The 25,103-nt window shown below is 29.7% G+C and overlaps 1 protein-coding gene across 1 annotated transcript in view; it reads right to left on the bottom strand.

The window, feature by feature from the left end:
- Positions 1-7,191: 7,191 nt before the first annotated feature.
- Positions 7,192-25,103, bottom strand: part of LOC129961646 (Kv channel-interacting protein 4-like) — a 287,185-nt gene continuing 269,273 nt past the window's right edge. Inside the window, exon 6 of the mRNA XM_056075172.1 lies at positions 7,192-7,755. Within this exon, the coding sequence (XP_055931147.1) occupies positions 7,708-7,755 (48 nt within the window). The 3' untranslated portion in view covers positions 7,192-7,707. The remainder of the gene's footprint in view (positions 7,756-25,103) is intronic.

Here is a 25,103-nt window from a genome sequence, read left to right as displayed (position 1 = left end):
GCTAAATTATAAAAAAAACCTTTAAAATCCATTAAAAATATTATCAAGAGCGATTAAACATATTAAAAAATTAAGTTCTTTTATAATCAATTATAGTAACGAATTATTTTCCAACATTCCACTTTAAAAATTTATCAGTTGATCCTATCCTGCCTGTCTATATTTTCCTGTTTTTACACAGACTGCAGATATTTTTAGAAGAGAAATTTTGACTGGTTTTACAAATGAAATCGTTTTGAAATCCATCTACAGGATCATGTTTTTAACTTGAAATTATTTTTGATAATAATTACAATTTTATAATTATCTTATTAAATAATAATCAAGAAACACATATTCAGACAAAAAAATTATCTTTTACAGTAATTATGTACTAATTCTTTTATTTTTCTTCCTCTGTTATTTGCATCTACAAATGTTTGTGAATTTTAATTATTTTATAAGCCTTACGGTTTGAGTCTTTTAATTAGAAATTAGAATTAAAATAAGAAATTTGGTTGTTATTCATAATATTAAGCTCTGTAGCTTATATGAAAATTTAATCAATCCCAAAATGTGCCAAATTTTATTCTTTTCTTGTTAACCCTTTGGGTGTATTTGACGTATCAGAACGTTTGTGTTTGTTTCTTTTTTTTTGTAATTCTAATTAGCTTAAGTGATCTCAATATCATGTAGCAGTATATATTCTGAATAATAAATAAATAAATTTTTACGTAAAAGCTATTGCCTTCGCATGCTTAAAAAATTAAATGCGCTTTAACTACACAAGTCATTTCAAATAAATGTGTCATCAAAGGGTTAAACTATTTTAAGAAATTAAAATAAGAAAATGAGCTTACTTGTTACATTATATTATCAACAAAGAAATCGTATGTTTTATGAAAATTCCATTTCTTTACCGGATCTTATTTTATGTTGATACACGTGGCAACACTCATATCTAATTAAACAGCTCCTCAATAATTAATATTTTTCTTCCTGCATTACCACAAACATCAATATTATTTCACAACATACATCATCAATTGATCAATACATTACATTGAACAGATATTACACATAGTGATACATTAAGTTCAAAGCGGTGAAACTAAAATTTTGCAATCGCAAATTTTCACAATCACTCTGTTGCTTTATAAGGAATGCAAAATTGAAATATGATTCATTCATTAAGTTTCATTCGTATTTTCTGAAAAATATGACTTATATACTGATTTTAAAGCTTTTCAACTTAAATCTTTGCAACTTATTCTTAGAAAGCAATCTGAACATGACAGGAATTATTAATTATTAGAGAAATACAGTTGAATGTTAGCATTACAGCCATAATTTATATACATCACATTCTGACACCGACAAACATCAATATCATTTCACAGTATACAACAATCAATACAAAACACTGAACAGATATTACACACATAGTGATTTATAAAGTTCAAAGTAGTGTAATTAAAATTTTATCAGAAGTTTTTACAATCAATCTTTACTCTGCTGTAATGTCCATGACATTAACTTTTGAGAATGCGAATTATTTTATAATAAATTCAAATCTGAAATTTGATCTTTATTCATCAAATAGCTATCATATTTAATGATAAATAAGACTTTCTGTTAATTTAAATCTTTCCAACCTATTTTTAGAAAAAAATATAAAACCATATTCAAAGAAATAAAGTATAAAAAGAATACAAAGGAGTTTACGAGTACAATAGTAATTTGCAAATATCATTTTGCGCATATGTTAAAATCCGTTTAAGATATGAAGAAAACATCGCTTTCTAATAAATTAAGTTTATTTGTTAAATATAAAAATAAAATAAGCTTATTATATCATTATTATTTATAGTGTCCAAAGAAATAATTATGTGTTAACGCTTATTCAATAAGCACTAAAGAATAAAAAAAACAATTTCTAGATTATTTAGATTAATTTCTGATTTAATAATTTAGAATCTTTTTAAATTATTTGTTTTTAAGCCTCACTTTAAATCAAAGTTATATTTAAGGAATTTTGTTTTAAGAAAAGCATAGAAATTTCAAAGTTCAGAACATAACATTTTATACTATTTCTGATAGTTATTTCTGTTTATATTTTATATTAAAAAAACAATTACATCGTAGCTAAGTTTGAATTTATGCTTTCTCAGTTAGAAGATGTTTACAGTTGCAGTTTAGAAACACACTTCCAGATGTAAAGTAACAACCTTTATATGCATTCAAAAATAAAATTGAAAAAAAAAAAAAACGTGCTTCTGTTAAGATACTCACGTGAATAAGATGCAATTAGCATAACACTGCCTCATTAAGACAAATCTCAACTTTCTAATTAGATAGAATATTATGATTTGGAACTTCTGCTGCCTTTGTATTAAAAATCACACGCGAGTACTAGCTCGCTTCATATTTGTAAAAAAGAAGGAGAGTATCTACTTCAACAATATTGGTGTTATTTTCTTAATAAAAGATTTAAAGATTTACTTCTGGATTTTTTAAAGCATTTTGAAAGATTTTATGCTTTCATAATCACAAGATCAAGTTTAAATCTCAAATGGTGAAAATTTTTATTAATTATTAATTTAATGAGAAGTATAAAATTAGCAGAGTCCTATTATAATTATCTTCCTATATTTCTATTCGTATAACTTATTATTTCAAGGAATAAATAAAGACCTTTGAGGATGTTTTTTTGCATTTTTTTTTGTTTGGGTGTTTATTTGTAAATAAGCTCTTGCACTTTAGTTTAGTCAATAAATTTTGTTTTAAATTGTCTCAGATTTTGCCTTGATCTAAAAATTAAAAATGTTTGCGTAAAACTTTTTTTTGATAAGATAAGGCCTTAATTGTGTTTCATATTTTGACTAGCAAAATTTGAATTGCTGACATTAAAATTTAATATTAATAATACATATAAATAATAGACGATATGTATGTGATATAAAGATGTCATTGTATTTACAATTAATATTAAGCGCACTTGGGAGAAAAAGGATTCTAATTAGCAATTTCTATTTTAAATAATTAAACAAAATTGTTGACTTTAGTTACACTCAAAAGAAAAATAACTATTAATTGAAACAAATAATTAATAATATTTAGAATATGACTTAATTATTTTCAATCTAAATTAAATACTACAGCTGTTTACTTCTTGGCTAAGTTTACGTAATACAAATCTTTCAATGCAAAAAAGTCATGTAATTTTTGAAGTAAAAGAAATAAAATAGAACAGTTCAAAATGCTCAAGATAGTTGAAATAGGAATCTAGTAGAAAGATCTCAAGATATTGCTTCGTTGTTTAAACTCGCAGATAACAGAGCTCGAAATAATGTCAAATATTTATAAATTTTGCTGTTTTCCCTTAGGAAAATCTTTTTAAAACTTTCCATGATGAAAAAATATTTTTTCAACAGAGGAAGAATCTTTTCCATAACCTCCATCACTTTAATTTATCTAATTTATTTTATTATGTATATATAACGGATGTCAAAACTATCTTACCCTTTGTAGATACTATTCAATAATGGTTCAAGATTTATCATACAGTTAGTTATCGCACTGTTGCTGTTGTTTAACAACGTTCGTGAGTGTATTGTTGATTTCAACAAATGCTGCTTTGTCTATGCTTCGGTTGTGTTTTGAGGCTTGTATTTCATGTGCTTCTTGTGAAATAAAATGTAGTTTTCTTTTATCTTGAATTCATTGGATTTCTCGCTGTGCATTCACCAGACGTTTTCCGTAACATTATTTTGTATAAAAGTATTTGAGTTTCTAAAGTTAGTACCCCAATTAGCAGAAAATGGCCAAACAATTGATGGGATATCTTTATGATACTGTACTGTATTCAAAATTTCGAACAATATCCAAAAATATAGAACAATATTTTGAACAAATAGAATGAATCAGAAGTCAGCCTTAGAATCAGAATCTACCTTAGTTGTTGTAAAGTCCTTATTGGAAATCAGAGAATATTTTGGATATACTGGAAAAATACATCCTATCAACGTCTTCTGCACCATTAAGTTTAAAGATTGCTAAGATTTATTTGCTGGTAAAGATGCCTTTTAATTTTCAAATCCTATTTTAAATAATTCGATCAAGTTGGATATTTTCTTGATTAAAATGTACTCCAGTATCTTGTTGAACTCATGTTAACATAAGCTGTATTTCCGGCAGAAGAGTTGAAAAAATATTTAACCAAGGTTTATAACTCGTTTGTTTGAGGAATATTATATATATATAAGAATACAAGGGGTATATATGTATAAAATGGTATTTTCGTATTATATTAATTTGAAAATACTTCACTTAACTGGAAGTGTGTTTCTTAAGAAAAATATGAAAAAGTCACTCTCTTTAAGTTTTGTTTTGAAACGGGTTATGGAATACATAGCTCCTAGATTAAAAGAAACATTGCTTAATTTTCGCTATGTTAATTAAAACAAGGCAATAAAAGCAGCGAATCGAGTTCTCTTTTCTGAAGAATAATTTAATTTCTACAAACCATTTTTAATGATAATCAATATTTTAATTCAATATTTATTACTTGAGTAATATCCAAGTAATACATTTTTAAATAATTTAATCCCTTAATATTAATTAATTAATTTATTTTTTTTCAGGAGTTTATATGTAGTAGTAATGTTTATAAATTTAATATACTAGACTGTAAAACATATTTCAGTAATTAAAAAATATTCTAAAATTAATTTTTTCCAAATTAAAAATCTGAAGTAATTTTATATATAATATTATTTTATATCAATAAATTTGTAATCTTCAAATATTCATATTTATAGTGTTATATAATTTCCCCGCTTTATTGAAAGATCTTAGTTTATAGAATAATATTTTAACTTAAAAAGTAGTTTTTTCGAAAATATAGAAAATTTTGAAAATTATTTAATGTGATTTACTTAATGTTTTATTTCATTTACTCAGTCAAATTATTCCATTAAATAGAATTGAATTAAGCCATTCATTTCATTTGAATTATTAGAAAATTTTGAAATTCATAAGGATGAAATCAGAACTATAATCAATATGCCTCTACTTCTGAGATCTATTTCATAAAAAAAAAAGAAATAAAAAATGGATTCTTTTATATAAGTAATATAATAAATATTGAAGCATTGATGAGATTTTGAAAGAATTCAATTCATTAAATATTAAAATGAAAAAAATAGAGTATTTTTAAGCACAGATAGAAATTTTTGAGAATGAACACCTTATATTTTACATAAAAATAAAATAAATAACTTATAAAGTGGGAATAATTAAAAAGATACTTAAAAGTTAGTTAATACTCATTGGGCCTATATAACCTTATTGACGTTATAAAAATACATGCTCATATTTTAAAGATATTTATTTAAAAATCTCAGCTATTAATAACTTTATAACTTAAGGACATTTCTTAAATTTATCTAAAATCTCTTAAAATAATAATCATATATTTGAAGCTCTTAGAATCTCCTTTCAAAAAAGTATAAAATTTTTTCTGCAGCGTTATAAATCAAATCTTTCTGTCTTGATAAAAAGGTTAGTTATTAAGAAGAAGAAAGTAACATTAACTTCACATTTATCTATTCGCAATATGGTGAACCACTTATAGAGCAACTTCATAAACTTGATAAACAAAGACATATTCACTGCAATATCCTTTTTAAAAATAGAGATAATAGGTTATTTAAAGTATTAGTTTTTCAATTAAATAATAATAAGGTTTGAAAAGAAGGATTTAATATTATTTGAATGGTTATTGTTATTGAAAACTTGGATAGAATTGCTACTGTGCAACACACAAAAAGTTTTAAACAATATGTTCGGTCATTATATTATAAGGGTATTAATTGAATTCTTTTTAAAATAAAGATGCTTTTCATTCATTTATAAAGTAACCGCCATACTTTCAAGTAATTTTTTTATTATATTAACTTTCTTGAAATCTGTTGACGGATTTGAATTCAAATTTGAATTAAAAGAAATTAAAAAAACTGTTGTAAATTATATTTAAGCGCTGAAAAAAACTATGAATTCCAGAAAAAATTAATGGGATTATTTTTATACATTAGAAATATTACTTTCTTTTTGATAAATAAATCTGTTGTTATAATTAAAATGAAATGTAAAAATGTAACTTAAATTAAATCCAAGGAATGACTGACAAAGTAAAAGATCAAAGTAATAATAATGTATAAAAATGAAGAATTGTTAATATATAAGTGTATTATTGTTAATAAATAATCCCCTTTTGTTATTGTCAAATGAATAGCAAATATTTCAATGGCCAAAAAATCTTTACGAAAAAAAAAATCAATATTTTTTTTAAGGATAAGATCGAAGAGATTTTATTCAATTGCAAGAATTTACCTAGATATAATTCGAAAAAAAAATAATATAAATTATGAAATAAAGTCTTGAAATGATATCCCGGTTTCTTTATAAATTCTGATTTATTGGCTTTTGAGTTATAAAGGTACTGTACTGAAAAATGATTAAACCTACCATTTATGAGAGAAAAATTCTTATGTCAGACAGTTGGTGTATTTTTTAAAATGTCGGGAATGAGTAATTATGAATATAAATCAGGATATTTAAAATTTTGCATTGAGAGTTAGAAACTATGTAATTTAATCGATTTAGAATAATAATTTTAATCTATTTTCAATTATTAATGAAATAAATATATCATATAAAAAGAATCCACAAAATATGAAATTGATAATTATGTTTTTGTATTTTATTTTAATTATATGAGAAATATAATTTTTCTTTTATTATATCTGAAGCCATAGGAAGAATTGAAAGAAAATTCTCAAATTGCCTAATCGTATAGTCATCAATGTATATGATGTCTTTTCAATAAATAAAAAGAAAACAAATATTTTTCAAAAATTCCAGATCGGAAAATATTTATAGAAGCGAGAATGTAAAATCAACATGAAGAGCTTATACTTTTGCTTGCTATTCGGTTTAAATTCGATATCGAAAAAAAGTTGTTATTGTGAAAAATATGTATTAATTTTTTTACTGTATACATTGAAAGCAATATTGAAAGTAATATTGAAATTAAATATATTGAAATTAGCAATATTGAAATTAAATATTGAAAGCAAATATTATTAACTCAGAGAATGGAGTTTTTGAAAGGTTATTAAAATCTCTATTTCTCCCTGTTCATATCCACATTTTGATTTCCTGGCTATCCTCTTTCATTTTTGACCTACAGAATTTTTCTTAAACTCTTTTTTTTATAGTTTCCATAATCGGTAAAATATACAATATGAAGTACACAGTTTCACTACATACAATGATATCAAGTTATCCAAAATACACGTGTTATTACATACAAGAAATATGCCACACGTAACAGGGGGAAGTTCACAAAAATATACGAAGCGTACCAGCAGTGCAAAGAGCACAGCAGCAAATCTTCAGAATATCAATGGCAGACAGGAACAAGTCGTAAAATCTGCCATGCCAAGATCTTAATCGTAAAATGTTTGTGTCTATATTCTACTCCACTTTGATAATGAGGTACATCGTCCCACAGAAGGTCATAAAAACATTAGGTTCACGATATAAATCACCAACAGGGGCACCAAGTCATGTAATCTTCTTCTGATGAGATGTGCAAGAGATGACTAGCACAGTTGGAAGGCTGCTTTAGATGTGGAAGAGTACGCAGTGACGAAGGACAGGTTTTCACAGCACAGTGTCGAACAAGGCCAGGGACTGAGCGATGGTCTCGTCCTACAAAAACATGATTCAGATCATTTAAGCAGAAGCTCACAAAACTAAATAGTATGAATACATGCATATATTATAATGATATCTCTTAATATAATTTAAATCTTAAATTATTCCATGTTACCTTATTCTAAAATTTTCTCTTATTACCTGATACAAATACCACTTTATTTATTTAATTATTTCTAACCCACGTTCTAAGAAACGATGAAACTTTGGTTCTCATACTACAAGTGAAAGGACAAAATCCCTAACACATAAATATTCTTTCAAAGATACTTAAAATCCCTTTTCATAAAACGGCACGTGTGAAAGATATCCCTATTAGAATGCCTCAGAGAAATACTGAAGGAAAAAAACTTCTCACACTTTGCTCTCATGATCTGGTGAGAACGGACGCTTTCCGCCTTTGCCCCTGTGTATGAATCATGCCTTCCCTTGAAAAAATAATTAATAATATTAATTAAAAATATTAATTAAGTTTCCATTTTTATCTTAAATTATTCCATGTTACTTTATTCTAAATTTTTTTCTTATTTGCTGATACAAATCCCATTATTTTATTTTTTTATTTCTAGCACGCGCTCTAAAAAATGTTGTCACTTTGGTTCTCGCACTACAAGAGAAGGGAAAAAAAAATCACAAACACCAACGCATTTCTTACAATTATACCCAAGATTACCTTTCCTAAATCGATATATGTCAAAGAACTGCCTATTAGAATCCCCTAGAAAAATACTGAGGGAAAAACTTCTCACACTTTGCTCTTATGATCTGGTGCGAACGGACGCGTTCAGTCTTTGCCCCTGTGTACGAATCATACCTACCCGTGGAAAAATAATTTGAAGCTAAATTCGCAATCTCTCTTCTTTTAGGCCATGCATCTTCAAAATATAATATGCAGTATAATATAATATACTTTATATATACAGTATAATATAATATACAGTAAATATAATATATATACAAATTATGTTATATATAATATACAGAATGAGTACAAAGTCTTTCCATATTTACAAAATATTTGCACGAGAGAAATGTTGAATAATAAAACAAACCCGAATCGACTATTAGGATGAGTTATCAAAATTCGTGTCCATTAATGTAGCACGAAGATTTGAGAAAACGTGAGTTTATTTTGATGGCAAGTGGCAACGGATCTATTGCTAGTATTGCTTTAAATATAATTATTTCCTTATCGCTCTACCTCAGGCTTGACTTGAATTTCTCAGTTGCGTAAACTTCTATTTCTAACCTTTTGCGTAAACTTTTATTTGAATCTAATATCTCTGAATTCAAAATGTTTCCTTAGCAAAGTTCCCTTCTAAAGTAATATGTTTCGAATATTTTGACACGCACCTTCTCATTGTCTTTTAAATTTTTATTCGGATTAAGCAAATATTTTGCAATGGTTCCAACAAAGAACTTTTAAAAGCCTTCTAAAAATTGAAGCCTCTTTTTTGTCATAAAGAGAAAGAATAAAAATGTGATTTCCAGTAACCACATCTGTTCGCCTTTCTCAAAAATGTCATTTTATCCTTATAAGATATTAAACATTTTTTTTGTTGAAAATTTTAAATGGAACACTTTGTTATTTGATCTGTTTTATAAAATATAATTATTGTAATTTTTTTAGATTTTTACAGCAAGACAACAACGTGATAATATTAACAATAACAATCAACAACTGTCATCGGAAAGAATTAAGTTTTACTGAAAGGAAGTAAAATCAACACAGAGTTACTTATTTGGTTTTTAAAATAGAAATTTGTAATGGAAAGACTGGTGGTTATTTACGGTAAAAGGAAGGAATTTAAATTCAAATTAATTTAACTTAGTAATTGCCATTATAATTTAAACTTTAAAGTTTTCAAAAATTTGACTTCTCTCGCAATTTACTAGAATTTTAAAAAAATTGTAGCAAAATTTTTTGTATCAAAGCAATATACAATGTCATTAAAAACTTAACTTTAATGATTTCCTCCAATGCTCTTGCTATATAGAAGTTTTTATAAGAAAATGTTTATCTATTTGCAAACTTATATTCTAATATTTTCCCAAATAAAGATATGCTTTCTAGTTTCTTTTCTTTTTTGAACTCAATAGATGGCGCTGAGATCGTCCCATTTATTTCATATGATGACGAGGCACCTTAAAGAAGCGTTGTAAGCGTATTCATGTTTAAGCGCGGGAATGTTGAATTTAATATAATTGCCTGTAGTGGATAAGTTTAATTTTCTTCATAACATTCAACTGGTATGTGCTTTACTCTTATATTTTATTGATGCTTTTTGGTTTTATGGTTTGATAACTGTCTTATAGTGGTTTGATCTAATTTTGCTGCGGTCTTGCTTAGATTTATTATTTTGCTTATTATTATTGTATGATTTATTGCCATTGCTTTATTAATTCTTGTTTTCAAAAGCCTCAATGTCATGGTATTTTCGGATCATGAGGGCTAAATACTTGGATGAATGTCAGACCCCTCACAGAAAAATATCCCTGGTTTGAATCTCTACCTGTGAGTGAACCTTGATAAAATCTTCAGGTCGGATTCTTCTTTTAGTATTTTAATCCATTTAATTCATTTTTTGCTTTTAACCCTTTAGCTGCTTATCCCTCGATTTCCGCAGATTGGCAATTGGTCCATTTTCTATAGTATCTATAGAAATTCTATAGGTTTTTTTGCAGTTCAGTGAGTTTATTTTTACAATTGCAGATTTTTATTATATATTATTATGATGTAACATATAGTATCAGTTTGAAAAACATTTGCAAACATTGCATCTAAATAGTGATTTTAGAACATTATGCAGTCAGAGGGTTAAATTTAATATTTACTTTTAATTATTTTTATGTTTATGAATTATTTATGTTTCGCTCTGCTACACCTGTATGTATTTTAGAAATTTAAAACACAAAAATTCTTCGAATCGAGATTCTTTAAAAGTTTAAACCACATTTCTAAATCAATCATTTGATGCGAAATGTGCTTCGAATTTAGTCATATTTTGCTGGTTGTGACTGAGATAAAATTAATTGATCTCCTACTTCAGTAATGGAAAAATTACAAATAAAAGTAATACAAATAAAACCGTAATGGTAAAATGAGATTATTTTCCACGTTTCGTTAGGAATGCTCTGTATTTCTTCCAGAAGCTTAATCTCTGTTATTCTGTTTGTCTTCCGTTCCAATTTCTTCCTTCCCAAAACAGGAAACACAAGCTCAAAGAAGCTTTAGAGGTTGTGTGTTTTCTTCCAGATTTTATATATGGCTTCGGGTAGGTAAACAAAAATATTCCGTTCCGTATCTTCATAGATAATAATTTCTGAATAATATCATGACATTTTTTTCCGTTATTTAATTAAGATGACTATAATAAATATAAATGTTTTATTTATTATCTGGATGTGTCTGGCGTTAATTAAAAATCTTTTTATTCCCTTAAAAATACTTCTGCTTTTAGTGAATTCTGTTAGTTTCTTATATTAAATCCTTGCCAACAATAATGTATTTTACAAGCAAAAGATTCATTAAAGAAACACAAGCATTGCAAAGGCCGTTTTATTATTTTATCTTATACAAAATAAAAAAAATAGTATTGCAATCTTTAAGACATTTGAACTCGAGATTTTGAAAGCCTGCTTTCTAAAAACAAATTTTTTGGAATATGTCTGTCCGCCCATCTGTCTGTGACAAAGATATCTGAAAAGCTCTTTGAGATAGATATCTGAAAGTTGGCATATGATCCTAACGCCAAATTTGTAGATTTTTCAACAAAATCCAATCAGTTAAAATCTAGCTAGCTGGCTGTTTGAATATAAGTTAATACGATAACTACAAAATGAAGAGAGCTAGATTGATACGATTCGGTACACAGATTTAACAGATAAGCACAGAGATATTGTATTCGGTGCACATGTATTATAGGTATTTATCACATTCTGAATCAAATCCAACAAGATGCTGACCGTCTATTTATCTGTACTTTCAGAAACATGCAAACACGGTAATTCAAAAATGCAGTAATTAAATATATCAAATTTGATTTATGATTTTGTTACTAGAATTGTAATTCTTTGTCTTACGTTGGTTTTAATCGGTTGGGAAAACGCGTCTAAAATACAAATTCTATTTTCGGATACTATTAACCACCAAAAAACTCGCCAAGAATCACACAATAGATTGAGAATCGGTTAACTTCACGCCAATGATGAATATTTCGTAACTATTGTATCCCAATAAGATACAAAGCGTTCTCTGCCTTGTCCAAGGTTCATTGTTTTCTTGCGGGGGAGATGGAAATAACAAATTTATTAGAAAATATGTGAAAATGTTTAGGAGAGACTAAACCAGCTGGGTTTTCAAGTTTCGATAACCATAAAAACGAGCAACAGAAGAGAAAAATAGGAAAATATTAGAAAAGTTGTATGCAGACATGGTTGCTTTTCGATTTAATCATCTTGAAGACATAGCAGTTATCATATTAATGGACCAAGTTTTCGATCCGCTCTTCAAAGAAAATCTCCACCTTTGATGTGAGATAGGCTTTTAAGTTCATTTGAAGCTCCTCATAATTCTAGAAGTTCGTATTTTCGTTTTTAAAAAAGAATATGGAGCAGAAATATATACCTAAGAATTCAACCTCTAAAATTGTAGTTTTAGTTTGCTAGTCGAAGAGCTCGTTGTCTAGGATTCCAACATCATCCTTCCTTCGAACTATGATTCGTTCATGTGACCATCCTTCCTCTTCTTATCTCGTTGCTTCGAATCATGCAATTCATTCATGTGACCATCCTTTCTGTTCCTATTTCCCTGTTTCGAAGTATGCGATTCGTTCATGTGACCTCCCTTCTTCCTATTTCCTTGTTTCGAATCATCTGATTCATTCATGTGACCACTCTTACTCATTCTATTTTCTTGCTTCGAATTATGTGATTCGTTTATGTGACAACCATTCTTCCTATTTCCTTCCTTGGAACATTCGATTCCTTCATGTGACCACCCTTCTTTTTATTTCCTTCTTTTGAACTATGTGATCAATTCATTGAACTAGGTCTTCTGTTGCGAAAAATTTGCGTTTTTGTGTTTCTTCATCGCGGTCACTGTTTAGAGTCGAAGGATTTCCACCTGTTCACTAAATTGTAAAAATGATTAAAAAGTCAAAGTTTTTAGATTAATGAGATGCTGAAAAGGAAAGTTAAGGCACTTATCACATCGTTTGTGGCAACCCTTTTCGGAGAAGAGATTGCAAACATGGTTTACCTGTACGACAATCTTTGAATCTACATGGTGATCATGTCGGAAAGCAATTGATTGTACCTAACTTTTGGCAATAAATTCATTTTTTTTCTTCTCTACTGCTATCTTGTTTTAAAGTTTAGCGAAACGTAAAAATAAAAACTCACTTTCCTTGATAAGGGGGAAAATATATATATCAAATAAGAAAGCGATTTGTGAAATGTGAACATGAAAGATAAAGCAACATGCACCAATATTACTCATTGTTTTAGGCGCTTCATGTTCATGTCAGTCGCTGAGCAAGAATCACCCGTGAAGAAAATAGAGATCAAAATTAAAATAATCAGAAAATTAATTTAAGTATGATATAAAATATCTTACAATTTAATTTGGGGTCGAGGAAGCTTGGCATTCGAATTTTGCTTTAGAGATCGAAGGTTTCCGGTGTGGAACGGAAAGATTAAGAGACGGATGCCGACTCAGGTGCTGTTCTCATCGTCTGACCAAGATTCAAAATTACAAGGTATATTACAAAATATTTTCCACGTTGATTCGAAAGCGGGATCTATGTAATACTTAAAACGAAAATTAAATTGCAAATTCATGTTACAGCTAAATCTGTAATTGACCTTGTCGCTTGAATTAAAATCAGCAAATCAGAATGAATCCTATTTCAAGTTTATTTTATTTTTATTTAATAAGATAAAGTAATTTGGAATGAAAAAAATATTGACTATTTAAATATTTGAATGTTAAAGTTTTGCTATTGTTGCATATTTAGCATTGTTATTTTGTTATTTGTTTCGAGATATGTTATTACTTGAAAATTATTAGAAAATCTTTATTAAGAGAGGGTTAGAGCACTTTCTATCTGAAGTGTTAATCTTATGTGATATGCAAAGTATGCTCCTAACTATTTTTATTCATATGTTTACATTGAGAGAGAAATTAAACCTCCACCCCCCCTACAAATCAGGTGACAGGAAGATAAATTTAAGTATCCCTACAAATTTTCAATGATTTCAGTGTGTTGAGAGATTTATTTCACACAACTTATTCCTCCTTAATGTTTTTTTGAACTATGGCTGTACGGCTGTGCTAAAAACTGTTTCGGAATACTTACTATTGTTCAAAATCTACAAATGTTAAAATTATGTGAAATGCATCATTTTTATTATTTCGATTTCTTTGAATGTATGTAAATCTTATTTGCGGATTTCTTGGATTTTCATGTTTATTTCATATTGTTACGAATCCTTGATGCGGCTTCCCAGCATAGTGGGTTCCATAGGAGATCCCAGAGCTTGGCGACGAATTTGGCGACTTTGGCGCCAAAATAGATTATACCCGAAACATCGAGAATTTTCCCGAGCCGTCCAGTAGAAACGGAGATACGTCTCGAACGTTCCTTATTGGTTAAGAGGCTTCTAGCCCCGCCCCCTGAGACCTATAAAAGGAAGCAGCCACAGCTGCCGGGCAGTGATGAGTCGAGTGGTGAACCAGTAGAGTAGTCGAAAGCGACAGAGAAGAGTGGTCGTGGACCAGTGGAGTCGTCGCAGTTGTGAACAAACGGTGAATTGAGTCGTTGACCAGTGGAGTCGATGAGTAGTCGGAAGAGAGGGTGAAAAACTCGTCTTCCAGGGACTAACGGAGCAGCGACGGAGTAGAGCTGCTGTGTATACTGTTGTATGCTGCACGTCTCGGCTGAAGATAATCGTCTTTTGTGCTGTATATAGTTGTCGTCTTTGTGCTGTCCTGTGTGTCTTCGTGTAAATAAACGTCGTTGTTTTATTTTCTACTGCCGCCTGCTGATTGAGTGTTCTCCACACCATATAACTCCCACTATCCAAACGAACCCCGGAAATTTCGAAACAATATTATTTTCACATTTTCGAATATCAACCCTCAGTTTCCAGTCAGACGATTTTTCACATTTAGAAAAGTTCAAAAAACTTTCTGAATAATACAATTCGAATTTAAAAAAATTAAAGGATTTCGAGGAAAATTTAATCTTTTTGCTGAATTGGCCGATTGCCCTGTCTCCCTTTTTATATTATGATTATTCTGAAAAGATAAAATTCGTATTAATGCTCAATTATGAGCTTACAGCAGGGTTTCCCAGTTTTTTAAAATAATAAAAAAATGTAATAAAAATTTTAAAAAAATTAAAAATTATTTCAAAATAAAAATTGAAAATTAATAATAATAAATTGAAAAATACTGTAAAATATACTTAAAATAATAAATATTTTCAAATAAAATAAAAGTAATAAATTATTATAGAATGGAATTAATATTATTGAAAAAGAAATAAATGTTTAAACTTCAAAATGATGTAAAATTGACTTGTTTAAATAAACTCCCAATTTATTAAAAAAATGACAGAATTTCTTTTAAATTTTTATCAAAATTTATATAATTTTAAAAAACCTTTTCTTAGTATACATCAAATGCAAGGGGTAACTACATAACAAAATTATTAGTTGGAGGATCCAATAGCCGCCATAGGGTGTTTTAAATGATTCTCGCATCATGCATATCGCCTGACGATGAATTGCGCAATTTACTGAGAATTTCCGGGTAAATATTGTTGGTATATTACTCGTCACAGTTTCACTAGCGATATGGAACTCAACAAAGAATGATAAAATATTTTTATTCAACACTAGTTACCTTTGGCGACCAATTGGTGCGCCGATGACATTGGTTATAATTAATTTTACTCAAATCGATTATCAATCAATTAGTCCGTCGAGTTTAAATATTAGTTATGTGTCACTTGAGCTCAGTCGCATTTGTACTAACTCCTTAAATTGTGTCATTTGCGCTCAAGATTTAAAAAGGTTACCGTATTATAACTTTTATCTTTGCATGTAAGATTTGGCGATTTTACAACGTACGCCGTATGGTAATCTATCACTGTCAGAGTGAGAATGATACTCCATGCCCCTGATAACGAAACGAAGCTTCCGTGAGATAAATGCTGATGATCCTTACTGCGTTTCAGATGAATGTTGAAAATAATAAATAGAATGTGGGAAATTTGCTCTAAAAATTTATTATAAAGAAACACGTTTATAATTTTCCCACACAATTGACATTTATGAAAACCATAATTTTGATGTATATAATACAAATTTAATCTAATAAAGAATACAATTTTCAGTTTTATGATGATTTAATCTTTATATCACTTACGGTTTAACTTTATTTAACAAAATGAAAAAGCATTAGATAGAAAGTACTTTAAATTAAAATTTAACTGGATATCAATAATGTTTAGTTCTTTAAATATATATATATATATATATATATATATATATTCAACAAGCTGATACTTTAACTGAATTAATGTATTTTTTACGTTGAAGTTGTTCAAATAAGTTGCATTCTCTATAGCCTCTCTAGATGCAGGCCAAGTTTTCGTACTAAAGGCGATAAATTCCCAGTAAATCTACAATGCCAGCACAAATGACATTATTTAATGGGAAGAGCTAATGCAACTGAGCGCAATCCTTAAATATTGTTACGAAATTTCCGGAGGTTCGTTCGGATAGTGGAAGTGATATGGTGTGGAGAACACTCAATCAGCAGGCGGCAGTAGAAAATGAAACAACGACGTTTATTTACAAAAACACACAGGACAGCACAAAGAAGACAACAATATACAGCATAGAAGACGATTATCTTCAGCCGAGACGTGCAGCATATACAGCAGCATACAACAAGACTCTACTGCAGACAGTAGCGCACAGCTTAGTTCAGCACTAGCTTGACTCCATCGCTGCTCCGCTTATCCCTGGAAGACCAGTTCTTCACCGTCGATTCCGACTACTCCCTTTGTCGCTTCCGACTACGACTGCTCTTAATTCATGACGACTCTCTGGTTCACGACTACTCCTCAGCAGCTGCAGCTCCTTTTATAGGTCTCAGGAGGCGGGGCTAGAAGCCTCTCAACCAATCAGGAACGTTCGAGGCGTATCTCGGTTCCTACTGGACGGATCGGGAAAATTCACGATGTTTCATGTATAATCTATTTTGGCTCCAAAGTTGCAAAATTCGTCGCCAAGTCGCCAAGCTCTGGAACCTCCGACGCGACACAGGACTCCATCTAGTACAAATGACTGTAAAACATTCTTTCCGATGGTGGAACCAAATATGCTGGGAAGCAGCATTACAGATTCGTAACAATACATTTCACATGATTTTAACATTTGTTAGATTTTGAACAATAGTAAGTATTCCGAAACAGTTTTTATCACAGCCGTACAGCCATAGTTCAAAAAAACATTAAGGAGGAATAAGTTGTGTGAAATAAATCTCTCAACACACTGAAATCATTGAAAATTTGTGGGATACCAAATGGTCGCCAAGTTTGTCGCCAAGCTCCGCGATTTCCTATGGAACCAACTGTGCTGGGAAGCCGCATCACAGATTCGTAACAATATATATCCGTGAATCCCTCAAATTGTCAGATATTAAGTCCGTATTATTTTAATCATCTTATACTCCCTTTATTGTGTACATAAGCTTTTCTAATTTTGAGTAGTTCCATGGCATAATATCGTAGTTAAAAACGTAAATGTTCAGTTTTTCTGTCTCCTAACTTTTACGCTATAGTGATTGCAACTTTTTATTCATCGTGTAAAATACGCAGATATTAAACAGAATTCTTCTATCGTTCTTTTAACAATGTAAGAAAATTGCATATTAAATATTTGATAAATTAATGGAAATGGTTTGAATTTCAAAACAACAATGTAATCTTTTGTTGAAATATACGGAAAATAAATTTAAAAAAAAGTACCAAAATAGCGGTAAAACTAGTATGACCATTAGGTTGATATCATTTAAAAGAAATTTTTTAAAAATTTTAAGATAATGTACGATTTAATTTTGTCATTTTTGTGGAATCCGTGGCGGAAAAACGCCAAAATTCGGCTTATTTTTTAATTAAAATTCCGAATATAATTTCAAAAAAATCACTCTAATTTGCATATTTCCGAACTTCCTAATATGTATATGAACCGAATTTTCTATCTGTAGATTAAATGATTTGACTAGCAGAACGTCAACACAAATGTACAAACCCAAACATATTCATTTTCATTATTAACTAAATTAATCCAGATTGCAAAAAGGAAAAAAAAAAAAAAAAAAAAAAAAACTCATAGAATGCAAGTAATTTTGAAAAACTTCCTGTTACATTGCATTTATAGCTTTCCCTTTAGGTTGGTGAATGAATCAGCTATTAAAAGAAATAAAGTTAAAATTAATTTTTTATAAAACTGATTTAAAAAAAATTACGAACAAAAAGCAGAATTTAAGAGGAATATACTTTGCATTAAGAGTGCACCAATGCTGCTACGTTTTAAACATAAGTGAAATTATGCAAATTAGGAATAATCAGTAACCATATATTTTAATTGCATAAAATAGAATAAAATGAAAAATAAAAATTGAACTAAAAGATGAATCCGACCTAAAGACTTATCAAGGGTCAAAACTTTAAGCGAGGATTCAAAACAGTTTTTTTTTCTGTGAGGAGTCTGACTTCCGTCCAAGTGAGTTTCCTTTTCTTGTGTATGGTTTCACACCCTGCCACCACTGAATAAAGCAGTATCGACATGAATGGTTGTGGCCAACTGCTGTCTTGAGCATAGTTCGTCCATAACACCGTCCGCTTCACCAAACTGACATCTTACGAGATAGTTGACCTCCAGCCGCAAAGCGGTCAATCACTGACCTTCCTTCTTATTTTCCTGTACACCTATCTTCCTGTTAAACAAGAAGTAGGCATCATTTTAAGAAAATTTCCTAGGAATTCCCAATATTCCTCCAAATTCTCGTTCCACAACTATAGAAATCAAAACAATTTAAAACTTTTAAACAGTTCGTAAAAAACTAACAATTTTAAACATTGGATCCTTCAGTGTTTTAAGATTTTCTGTGGCAGCAGTACTGTACCGTAAGTCATCATTTTAAACTTTCAGACTTCCAAGTTTGTCTTTAGAGGATAGGACCTAGGAACAGACAGTAAACAAACCAAGAGAGGAACGTTGAATTCAATAGTTACTTTGAAATTCTGTCTCTTAGCTTTGTTCATGGCTCTAGCAAATCTATATTGGTAACTGCAGCAGCTTGTGTATTGATTGACCAAGTGGAGTTTCGAGATGAAAGCAGAGTTTTCCTGGCCAATGCTAGAAATTCTATTATTAAAATTCGAAGTACAATAATAAGTCCCCAACGATATTAAAATATGAGCCCTCCAGGGAAATAATAAATGTTTATTGGTACCAATATTAAATAAAGGCATGCATGGATTCTCGGAGAAAGTTATTGTTAGGAAATGAACATCCAAATATCATTTCCTAATAAATCTCTACTAATAATAGCTAGTATGCGTATGGTTGTCTGTTGACCATAACATAGGAGAGATCTTTTAATCTAGAGTTTCCGAATTTAGTATAGATATATTTTGAAGAATGGGAACATGCTCTTCGAAACAGTTTATTTGCTTCTTGAAATTTCAATTCATTAAAATTAAGCGAAATTTTAATGTTTTTTAACAATGACAGTCGGAAATATTGTATTAAACTTATTATTTCCTTTTAAAATTGTCTTTCAAATGACATTATCTTGATTGTTGTGAAATGTTTTGCAGAATTTCGGTAGCTTTTTAAGAAAATATTTTTGCATAACTTTTGACAAAGCATTATTGCAATGGAATTAAAACTATTTTCGTTGATTCAATAAATATCGATGCTTTCACCGAATATTTGTGATTTTCAAACAGAATCACGCTTTCATCTATTATTATTAGCTGAGGCTCTAAAATGGATGGCTCATTTACAAACTTAGCCGCCATTTGTGGGTCTTTATCGGTGAATTTTTTTTTCCAGAAATGTTCCCAAATTCTTGTTATGACAACTAATACAATAGATAACATACGTAGTATCAAAGAAATGAACTAAAAAAATTAAATTACTTTGCAAACAGAATATATTTTTAAAATTTACTATGATATATCAAGTTTCATAGAAAAAAATTTCATTAAAAATGAGTGTTTTAGGAATTTTCAAATATACTATCTGTCTTCGATGACTAGTTTGTTAGTCCATAGAAATAATTTTTTAGGTTTTTAACTACTTAATATAAAATGCATTTACAGAAACATTCCGATTAATTATATTCTACGGAAAAAATGATTTTAATCGAATCAGTTTTCTAAAAATTAAAAACTGAATGCATTATGAAATAAAAGCAGGGGTAAAATTTCTTCTAAGGAATTAATGATTGGAAATGCGATTGAATGTTTTGATGGATGAATTAGAATTCCAACATAACATTCTGAAACCTTATTACATATAGTGTATTAAAAATATTATTAAAATTAAAAATAAAACGATTCCATCTAGCCATGGTTAGATCTATTTTTTCTGTTCGATTAAATTTTCTGTTTGAAGTATATTTCTTGATTTCTTTTATATATTCTTTCATCTGACTGAGGTATTTTTTAGTGACACGCTGAATCATCGAAAGAAAATTTCTAAAAATATGTTACAATTCCTTTATTACCTAAACTAAGCATTGAATTCAATGTAGATGTGATATTCTTATGATGATTTGTTTACATCTGACTGTTGCCATTCGACAATAAGTAATAACATATTTCTGTACCACGTTCGTTAGCATTTTATATGTACAGATATTTAGATAAACATAACTCCCATATTTTTTTGAAAACCGATGTTTTTCTAGTTACTGATCACGTAGTATTTTTTTGAAAATGTTCAAACAAAGATAAATTGTTAAATTCATATCGAAATACAGGGTGGTTATAATTAAAGTTCCACTTTGAAATGGTCATAAAAGGAAAATTACTGGATCAAATGTTATCAAACTTGGTAATAGTTTAAAGAAGGCCATGGGAATCTCTTTTTGGCCGCAAAGAAAAGTTAAAAAAACCAGGGGTGAAATGACGCTGTATGCAATATTATTGAGCAAAACAGGACGTGAAGACACCTGTTTAAAATGTGTTTAATTGTTTCTGAAAAGTGTTATAAAGTGTCCACCATTTTTTGAAAGCAAGTTAAATCTCATGACTGCATTCTCAACAATAGCTCTTAGCATATCAGGAAGAATGTCACGCACATGTGGGTGTATCGCATCTTGCAAATCCACCAAATTAGTTAGATTATCACGATAAACAGTGCTTTTGAGATAACACACATTGTACATGCTTTGTAAATGTTTCAGAAACGATTAAACACATTTTAAACCGGTGTCTTCACGTCCTGTTTTTCTTAACAATATAGATACAGCGCCGTTTCACCCTTGGTGATGAGTTTTTGATATTTTTTTTGACAGAAAAGAAATTCCTATGACCCCTCCCCTTTTTAAATTATTACCAAGTTTGATAACATTTGTTCTAGTAGTTTTCCTTTTATGATCATTGCAAAGTGGAACTGTAATTATAATCACCCCGTATTGTGAATTTTTTCAAAAAATATTAATTCAGTAGATTAATGATGATTTTTTTTAATTACACTAAGTGCAAAAAATAATTATTAAATAAGGTTGGATAATCTGTTACCTCCTACTTAGTCTGTCAAATAAAAAAAAATGGTCTCAATAAATGGCATGAAAACATTTCTTTCCTGATCTGCCATTTCTGAGAGAAAGAGTCAACGGTTAAGATGGAACTGGCAAATAATTCAGAGCTGTCGTCAGTGGACACTCGTCAGACGAAACGACACTCCCATTGAAACACGTCCTGAAGCACAAGAGCTGACACCGGACACAATGAAAAGAAAAGTATCCTTCGACGATAGACGGAATAGTTACAGTCGTTCCCCGTGATATGTGGAGCTTTTTATGGACTTTTTAGGGAGAGTCTGTCGGATTTTCTGTCTACTTCAAAGCATTTCGAAGGAAATGGTCAAAGAGAAATTCTCTTTTGAAAGAATACCGTTTTGACCAAAAAAAAAAGTTTGACGATTTTTCTTAACACCTTCACTTGCAGAAGAAAATGAGCAGGAATTTCTTAAAAAGTTCATTTTGTTCAACTATATCAAGCTGTAGAATTTTTCCGCTGCTGGGGACTCTTTGATTCAAACGATTCACTTCAGAAAATGTTGATAGTAAAGTAGAAATAAAATGTTTGATCTAATACTTTGTAGACTATTTCTCAAGATACTTATGACTTTCGTATATAAACTTTTCCTCATGGATTAATAAGAAATTTATTTAAGAAGAAAATCAAAGTTATAATTTTTCCATACTTATACTTTCCATCCTTACTGGGCCCAATATCGGGAGCAAACGAGTGGTAGATTGCTTTGGATGAGTAACTCAGTAGCTGAAATCATAAAGTTATAGCTAGATCTTTTTTACTCACTTAGTTATTTTATAAGACGATTCGACATGTTTACATTTGCTTGTTTGTATTTTAAGTGACAAAGCCTTAATGAATGGATTTCGACTTGTTTTTGAATGTTTTATCTCTTCTAACAATTTGCATGTTTAGTTTTCAATTAACCTGTGTATTAATCTTCAATCTTTGTATCGTATGACTTTTGATAACTTTAGAAATTTGTTTGTTTTCTGCAGCAAATTAGCCATTTCAATGGTTATTTTTTTATTGAAGAAAATTATTATAAAAAAATGGTATAGAAAATTATTATAAATTTTTGAAAGTTTTTTAGTTTTTTTATCAAAACATTTTTTCTATTGAAGCTTTGAATTTTGCTCTTGTTTCATACAAGTGAAATTAAAAATTCGATTCTCTGTATACTGTTCGTTTCAATATTCTGAGATGACCCCCTTTTCAACGATTTTATCTCATTAAGAGGAGACACGAGGAAGGATGAGCTCATTTCCAGAATTTTACGTCATTCTTTGACCACGATTTTCGCTCCATTAGATACTTTTTTCTTCAATTTCTTCCAAGGTAATTCAGTCTGCGAGCAATCCGAGTTTATTTTGTTTTAATGTAAACATCTCCTCCTTTCATCTTTCCTCTCACCCCTGTTTTAACGAATCAAACCCATCCTAAGGCATGCGCAAAAGCGCAGTGTTTTAGAATCCTTTGTCAAGCAATATACAAGTATTGCATCTAAATAGCGACATAAATTGTTTTTTCCAGTACATAATTCAGAATAAATCAAATAAAAATACGACTTTGTTTAAAGAAACAAAGAGAGATAAAATTTTCCTTTTATATTAACATCACATTTCCACTTTTTCTCTTGTCTGTGGGAACATATCGGCTTCAATTCCAGCTACTTACCATTCTAATTCTTACTCTGTTCACGCACTAAAAACAATTTATGTTCTTGGTTTAAAATAGGTTGCTAATTTGTTAAAAGTACAATGCAATAATTTTGTCTAAAAGTAACGGTGACATCATCTATCGAATAAAATATTCTGGATTATTATACAACTGCTAAATCGTATTCTTACAATTTTTATTTACAGCGTGAGGCAAAAAAGTTAGAATTAATTAAATAATAGAAATTAATTGATTTCTATTAAATTTTTGTTCATTTCTTTTTGTCTACCACTTCAATTATAACATATTTTATAATGTATCTTTCAGTTTATGTACTGATTTTTGGCCTATTTACAATGTCAAAAGATATGCTGTTTTAAAGTTGGAAAACGAACAGTATGAAATCGTCCGTTTGCTTAATGTGCCTCGACAAACAGTGTATGATGCAATCTACCGTTTCAAAGAGCTTGGCAATGATGGTCAAAGTTCAGGAAGCGAACTAAAACCTATGATGAATTCTTTCAGAAACCGTAAGATTATCAAAAGCAAATTCGAAGGTTTCCATGAGAAAGATCGCCAGTGAACTGGATTGAAGCTTTAGAAGGTCCAGAAATTTCAACTTCTCACTGAAGAAAACAAACTTATGCGGCTCCAAAGACGCCGAAAACTTTTGAAACGGGCCGCATGTCAGCACTGAGAAAGATTCCTTTTCACTAATAAGAAGCTCCTTACCATCTAAAAGCTTCTAGAACTATTGGATCTGGTCTGTAGACGCACTAAGCACTTCAATAATTGTCGAACATTGCAAATATTCAAAGTCGGTCATGGCCTGGCGAGGAATTTGCAAAAGTTGTAAAACATCTCTTTTTGTGGATGAGAGAACTAAAATAATTCAAAAAGTGTACCAGTGGGGCATTCTAGAAGCTTTTATATTTCCGTGGGCCAAAACTCATTTCTTCAATGTAAAGTGGGAGTTTCGACAAGAATTTGCATCAGTTCACAAGGCTAAAAAACAGAGTGGTGGAAGGAACATTTTCTGGATGTTATATCATTTGGAGAATGGGTACAATACTCGCAGAATCTCAACCCCGTGATTAAAGTGTATGGTCCATTTTGGAGTCTAGAGCTTGCACTAAACGACATAAAAGTTTAGACTCTCTAAAGCTATGGCTTCTATGGGAATGGGATAGATTAAATTTATTTATCAGTAAAAGTCTACTCTTATTATTATTTGTCATATTTTGTTAATTAATTTATTTTTAATCAAGTTATTTTAAAATTTGTTTGCCCGGGTCTTTCTGCCACACCCTGCAACTTGACTTGTGTTAATATTCATAATGATTGAATCTTGTTGTCTATTTACACTTACTTCCTGACATACAGGAGCGGAATAATTTTATGCATCTATCTACTCTCGATGAAAATCCGCAATTTTAATATTTTCAGAAAATTATCGATTAATTAACTGAATCAACTTTCGAATTAATACTGTAGTGATCGTAGCGCCATCTTTAATCATGTCATTCTAAAGTGCTACCTATCTACTTTCCCTAATACAATCTATGTATATACTTCTCCCGGGGAATCCCCGTTCTGTGTATACGTGCGCTAAGCAGCGATGTTCCGATAGTTGTTAGTGTAATAAAGAGTTTATTTTTCTAATAGCGATGAAATGCTTTACACTACACTCTACATGAACATCACCACAAATGGTGACCCGGATAAGAAATCACGCATCTCTTTTGATTTAATTTGATTAATATTATCTTACTAAGTTTCTTTTTGAAACGAAAGCGCACTTCATGATGGAGGAAATCTCAGCTGTGAAGATGC

Source organism: Argiope bruennichi, chromosome 2 (assembly GCF_947563725.1).
Source record: "Argiope bruennichi chromosome 2, qqArgBrue1.1, whole genome shotgun sequence".
Classification (NCBI taxonomy): domain Eukaryota; kingdom Metazoa; phylum Arthropoda; class Arachnida; order Araneae; family Araneidae; genus Argiope; species Argiope bruennichi.
Note: the sequence above shows the minus strand (reverse complement) of the source record. Positions and strands in the feature narration are given on the sequence as shown.